Genomic DNA, 6,932 nt, shown 5'->3' with positions numbered 1-6,932 from the left:
CTACACAAATATTCAAAAATAATACAGTATCAAAAGGTGTATCATGCAAGTAAATTATATTCTATTAAATAATATAGCTTTGGCCTTACCATATGAACCGCGCCAAGCAGAAATATGTCTTAACGTAATTTTGTGACATTTTTAGGTTTTCATTGATTATTATTCTGCACGTTTTACTGTTTATAAAAATGTAAACCTTTCTATAGGTATATTACGTACATTTTGGAGCATTTCAGTCCAAAGACGTCATCTTGAATAAAAAATTACACAATTAACGTCAAGAAAACGTTAACAAAAATGTCAAACAATTAAAAAGAAGTATTGGATTTATATGTTTATCTACTGTATTATAGTGATTTTACAACGGTCATTTGATATCATATGTAAAGACAAACACTTTCTCTAAAATATAAGTATTTATTTTAATACAAATATTTGTTGTCATGGAAACGACTGACTTGCGAATAGAATTATGCGGTTTTCAAGACATGTTAAGTACTTTTTACACCGGTATACTTACAACATTACAGTTTTAAATATTTTTTCCACTTTTACAAAAATATCCTACGAAATTTCACTTATTACAAATTTTTTATGATTAAAAGAAAAGTAGTTTTCTATGTAAACTTAGTAACATAAGTAGCATACAACGGTAGTGAAAAGGAATTATTTACATAAAATTCAAAGCAACATATAGAAATCAGATTCAAAACATTTTTGTTTAGAACAATAAATCATTAAATGCCGTCCCTTATAACAAGCAACATATCTGAAATAGCACACATATTTATCCGTTCCCATGGTAACAGCAGTGAAAGAAGTCCGTCATCGGTATTTCAGTATGTACTTCAATTTTCAAGTTTACACTGTTTATTACCATGACGATATATAACCAAATTAAAAATCTCATTTTTACACATTTGTAAACACTTAGTTCACGAGACGACAAACGTCTAGCGTTAAAAAGCTCCCATTTAAAGACATTTCTTTTCACATGTCCACTATTCTTGAGCTGGTACTGCACAGAATTCTTCCTGAAACTGAAGTCTCACAAGCGGGCGAACCTGGCTGTAAAGGTAGCGCTGTCGCTCTCGGCTAAGTCCAGCTGGCATTATTTCTTGAGGAATGTCATATGAATCCATAGCAAGAAGGTTTGTTTTACAGACGACAAACCTTGTCTCCTCTGTGTCAACCGCAGATATTTTCATAAATACGGCTCCGGGGTCTGTTGAAGTGAACCGGAAGTAGTGGTACTTGGATATATTCGGAACTTTTTTATATCTGTCGCCGAAGAAAGCCTTCCACTGCCTCCATTTCCATGTATCCCTGCCATACACAACTGAGACGTTGCTACAGGATGACAGATCAACAACATCCGCTACGTGTTGAAGCGTATCAATATCCTCCCTACGATACCTCTGTTTAATTCTGCCAAAACCGGCGTCAATCAAACATCTGAAAATTGCGACAGTTAATCATTCAGTTACTGCTTTAATCTTTAAACATATCATACATACATCATAAAATGTATCATTATAAACCAACAGGCCGTTTAGGGTATGTACAACGGATCAAGCTAATAAGGTAACAAGGATAATCCCAAAATGTATATTTATAATGAATAAAATTCTTTTGTAAATACATTTAGATAGCCGTCTTTTTAAACTTAAATAGTATTTCTTTGTTAAAATCTGTTTATGAATTCCTATGCACTATTAAAGAATATCACCCTAAGTATAAAGGAATGTCATTTTGACTAAGTTTTTAGGTAATCTGTAAATTGTACTACCTAGTATGGCCAGGTAACTGCATCATATATTTGATATTATCGTGTCTGTTCGTCATAGTTCTCCATGAAAGGTAGGCAATCACGTAGCGGTTTTTATTTTGACCTGAAATACAATTTTCACAATTATTATCCACATCAAATCAATCATCACCCGCATTATCAAATCATCAAAATCATCATTATCACCATCATCATGATTATGATCATTATCATCAACATTATCATTATGATCATCATCATTATAATCTCATCAGTATGACTTATATAACATTATGAATAATTATCATTATAACTATTTTTATCATTATTATCATTTGCATTGTTCCATTCATAACCATTGTTTATTTAACTTGCAACTGCCAGTTACTTTATGCTTTAACCTAATACCTACACAAAAAAGAAAAAGGTTACTTTTACTGTTAGCGGTCAGAGAATGAGAAACAATTACAATTTCCAAATTTATAATATTTCAATGAAACGGGTGTCCTGTTTTCGATCTTTTTTTTTTATTATCTGAACAGTAATAGACACGTACCAAAACAGTTATCAGCATGTACTGTGCAATCTCCTCCCTGGTGACAAAACGTTCCAAAGGCGTGGTCCAACATGGAGATCACAGAATCGGGTCCATGTGCCAATTGTCCGTCTACACCTTGAAAATGAAATGGAAACTTGTAATGCAAAGTTACATTATAACTATTATATTTATCATATTTAAAACAAGCTGTAACAAATTTACAATATGTCTATAATGTTAAAATCAATATGAAACGCATGCGCAGGACCTAGTCATCACGAGCATATATACTAGTAACATGTAATGAGCCTGCCCGGTTCGTCTGGTAAGAAGAATAAAATACTTTTAACAACCACACAGATAAATGACTCGAATCCCGAACAAAGCATATATTTTTTGCCTGATTTTCTAATTGCATGCATTACACTTAAAAGTAACCGTTTGTTTGGAAGTTGTCAGTTACATGCGGAGAAGTGAGAAATACTTGTCAATCAAGAAACATGGATTACGTTTTATTAACAAACAAAAAAAATGTTACTAGTACTTAATCATGTTAATTTGAACTTACACACCTATTGTCTGGTCTTCATCTATTAAATAGTTGTACTGGCGATATTCATCTATTCTGAAGCCAACTCTGCACCTTGCGTGGCTGTATAAAGAAGGTAGGTCCTTTCTCTCTTGCGTAATGAGGTAATTTCACATATTGACTAAAATCAAATGTATAATGGACCTTGCTGTGATCTTGTGAGCTACCTCGGAAAAGAGCCGTAGATTCTTGTACACATTGCTGATACACCTCTCGCTCTGCACGTGCAGAAAAAACATGCTGGTGATAACTAGCAGTGGCGTCTAGTTTGTCATCTTCACTTCTAGCCATAGATATGGTATCGCGAAAGTCCTCACATGTATTGCATACATCGTCTCGCGGATTCATGATTTTTATATGAGGGACACACTGATTCCATACATTTTTAAATGTTGACTTTCCAACGTGAGCCTTACCACTTTCTACACAAGCTTCCATATATTCTTGATGAATCATGATCTTAGTTTTTGATGCGGGTAGATAAATGGGCGGTGTATCATCTCGGCCTCTTGGTGGTGATGGCTGTGGAAGTCCTTCTTCGATTGCATAGTTTATTAAGTACTGCACTGCATCTTTGATGACGTCAGTGGAAAATGCATTTGACGGTCTTCTTCCTACTAGACCATGAACCCGCGGTCCTACACCCTTTGTGGAAATGTGTTTCTGAATACGCTTCACAGTGCTTTTCCCCATGTCAAATATCAAACAAAATGCTTTCTGGCAAACCGTTTTTCCTTGGAAATTGTATTCAAAGCGCACTTGCTGTCGTTCTCCCTCCTTGCACCGGTCAGTACCAAGTTTTTCACGCAAGTTTCCCATGACAAATAACTCTTTATTGTCTTTTGACATCTCTCTCATTCTAAGAATATTGTCTAGAACAACTCCTACTGTAACACCTTTGAAACAACAAAGTTTACAGCCACAACCCTCTTGAAGTTTATGTTTGATAGTTGCGAGATCTCTTTGGGGATCATCTTCGTCCAACTCATCTGTTTGGTTTAGATGTATATCATCGTTGTGTTCATCGCCAGCTGTATCGGTTTGAACTCTAGCTGCCATGAAGTTTTCCACCAGGTTTTCCACGGACATTTCATCATCAGCATCATCTTAAAGCAATCATGGAAAATAGAATGTTAAAGCTTACTTATATCTTAGTGATGTAATTTCATAACAGAAAAATATCGGAGATAATTTAGACGTTTATTTTAATTCTTTCTTCTAAATATATCATTTTCACCTAAGTAAGATTTAATTTATTGGTATTATTAGCTAAGGTAAATACTGATGATGATCATGATGCACACAAACGCGCGCACATACATAGTGTGTATGTATATAGAGCTATAAAGAAAATTTATAAAAACATTGTTTAAGTGAACTTTAAAAACGTATGTGTCGTTATTATAACCTGCATCTTAGCTATACATAAAAACATTTAAAAAGTCAATAATAGTTTAATAGTCACAACCATTTGTAGTTCCAGCTTCTGCAAGTTCCTGTGTACATTGGCTATTTGATGTACTAGATTTACTTCCCAATCCAAACACTTCAAGTAAATCTTCTAAATCCTGAATGGAGAAAAAAGAATGGAATGTGTGGAGGTTGAATAATAAATAAAATGAATAGTTAAAAAAAAAAAACACGACGTGAGACAGATTCGAACGCGAGTCTTCAGTTTGCAAATCGGGTACGCTAGCGCTGCGCCATTCCGCCCAAGACAATTTTACTGGTTGCATTTATTGTATAAATAATTACCCCTATGAAACTAACACATACCATCTTTAAAAATTGTACAATGATGTCATCGGCGGAGATATTTTTACATATATGTTTATGTACAAAAAGAAATGTGATGTAGCCGACAGTGCAAGCTTCTTGACTTAAATAAATAAATAAATAATAAAAATTGGACAAAATAGATCTAAATCTACAAACATTGCCAGAAACATTCGCATACAACTGAATCGAAAATTGCAATACTGTAGGGCTTATCTTGATTAATAATTTACGAGAACAAATGTCGTTTCAAAATTGTTACATGTAGATCTAGATTCTGTTTCATTATTTCATTCAATGCAAAATATAGCTTGATGACATCACAACAATCGATTCGACAGTGACGACACACTTGACCTTCACCAATTTTTATAGCAAGGGATTTCTCATATTTTCATAATAAAACTGCTTATAATACTGAATAAATTTTCAAATATATGTTACAACATTATCAACATGTAATATTATAGACTGAAACATACCTCAAACGTATCCATGTCAAATATTAAATTATAAACATGTCAAAGCATGGGCGTCGCCATTTTGAAATCGCACTTGCAACTTGTGACGTCGTTTCTCGATTTCGTCATAATGTACGTTAAGATATATTTCTGCTTGGCGCGGTTCATATATAACATGAGGTACATTTTGTGTAATATTTATTACGTACTAAATCCCTCTTGTTATTCTAATTCAGTGTTTAAATGTATGAATACATAAGTATGTATGCATTCATGTATACATATATGAATATATATGTAAAGTTGCTTTTAATTTGAATTATTATTATTTTATATGTCTTGTATTTATTGAAAACCGTGATAGTATTGTACGATGTTTTATTAGTCTCTTATAACTCTACTAAAGAGTGGCAACGTACATGTATATATAGAATTTTATCATGTCTTTAATATTGATTTGTGTACTTTGATGACACTTTAATAAACAATAAAACTTAAGTAAAATAAAATAAGATAATTCAACAGAAGCAATGCCGCCACCATTGAAACAATAAAGTTAATCTAAGTAAGCAAGTATATTCTTTGTAGATAGAGGGTAATTCTTTTATTTGACACTTATCTTCAACGAGACCCTCTTATAACACAGATACATATACCAATATAGTTCAAACAAAAACAACATCAATATCATCATAAGTACGACATGATAAAAATAAATATACAAACGAACACGACAAATACAAATCAACTTAATTTCGAAATTACTTTTACATGCTCATTTTATGGCATAGTCATTCAGTTGTTACACTATAGTTAAAATATTCCAAACAACTGGACCTGACTAAAGTGAATTATTTTTTAACAGTTCTGATTGTGTTTTAGGTATATAAAAATTCTATTCGTGTTCGACCGTAATATCACAGTCCTTTCTTTTTGTTTGTACATTTCACATATGTAGCTTGGTAACAGAGTATTTGCGAGTTGAACATAAAACATACTTTCTGGTAAAACAGACGCTGATCAAACCGTTGCATGTTCAGAAAATTTTAAGCTTGATTGAAGTCTGAGTAATTTGATCCTTATATGATCCTACATATACAATGATAAAGCAGATACTTGATCATTGCTGTATTTCTAGTTTTCTTAGGTCTCCTTTTCATTTTATGTTTGAGCAAATTTATCTCTCGCTAAAAGTTGGTCTCTTTCTGTCTCTGACTAGTAATATACAATGAAACGCCGCTTTGAGATACCACTACTACATTAAATATTTTTTTCATCCCCATAAGCTCTTTTTGGCTACTTTAGTTCCGACAAACATGGAAACAATAGTAATAGCAGCACTGCCTTTATTAGTGTTTGCCCGTCCAATTGCTCGGTCCCTGCGGCAACCGGGACAGCTTTCATCGTATCTGTATGAACTTCCTCCCCACATACCAATACCTGCAGTGCACGAGGGTTTGTGTTGACCATTTTGAGCTGATATGCTACTCGTTGATGTGCTGCTAGTTCCCCAACCGCTAGATCCCCAACCGCTAGATCCCCAAATGCTAGATCCCGATCTGCTCCCCAAGCCGTTACTTCCCGAGGTTCCCCAACCGCTAGATCCCCAAGTGCTAGATCCCGATCCGCTTCCCCAGCCGTTACTTCCCGAGGAATTTCCCCAAGACATCTCTGAAACGTTGGAGGCAAGTAGTTTTGATCCTTTTTATTCTTAATCTGTAAATTGAATAAAACGATACATGTATATCATTTGAAAGCATGCCATAATATAAGATTTAACGAAATTTTGCGTTGTTATTA

At 33.8% G+C, this 6,932-nt stretch overlaps 1 protein-coding gene across 3 annotated transcripts; it reads right to left on the bottom strand.

Moving 5' to 3' along the window:
• Nucleotides 1-130: 130 nt before the first annotated feature.
• Nucleotides 131-5,296, bottom strand: LOC128557851 (uncharacterized). 3 transcript variants are annotated; one of them, XM_053546366.1, is made up of 5 exons: nucleotides 4,364-5,296; nucleotides 2,879-4,001; nucleotides 2,325-2,441; nucleotides 1,790-1,892; nucleotides 131-1,455 (listed from the first exon to the last, which is right to left on the bottom strand). In XM_053546366.1, the coding sequence occupies exons 3-5, from the start codon at nucleotides 2,395-2,397 to the stop codon at nucleotides 1,002-1,004; spliced, it is 630 nt and encodes a 209-aa protein (XP_053402341.1). In that variant the 5' UTR covers nucleotides 2,398-2,441; nucleotides 2,879-4,001; nucleotides 4,364-5,296; the 3' UTR covers nucleotides 131-1,001. The 3 variants fall into 2 exon arrangements, 2 of the variants coding, with proteins under 2 accessions (XP_053402341.1, XP_053402340.1); XM_053546365.1 differs by lacking the exons at nucleotides 131-1,455; nucleotides 1,790-1,892 and having other exon boundaries at nucleotides 2,323-2,441.
• Between the last annotated feature and the right edge of the window lie 1,636 nt (nucleotides 5,297-6,932).

This window comes from Mercenaria mercenaria, chromosome 6 (assembly GCF_021730395.1).
Source record: "Mercenaria mercenaria strain notata chromosome 6, MADL_Memer_1, whole genome shotgun sequence".
Taxonomy (NCBI): Eukaryota; Metazoa; Mollusca; class Bivalvia; order Venerida; family Veneridae; genus Mercenaria; species Mercenaria mercenaria.
The sequence above is the reverse complement of the archived record's forward strand: the minus strand, read 5'-3'. Positions and strand labels throughout refer to the sequence as shown.

What these genes read in the sequence shown, in the direction of transcription:
- LOC128557851 (XM_053546365.1), bottom strand. Translation starts at nt 4,631, where the DNA reads ATGCAACCAGTAAAATTGTCTTGGGCGGAATGGCGCAGCGCTAGCGTA. An exon ending in AGAAGCTGGAACTACAAATG is followed by an intron (nt 4,002 to 4,363) that starts GTTGTGACTATT and finishes GATTGCTTTAAG; the next exon opens with ATGATGCTGATGATGAAATG.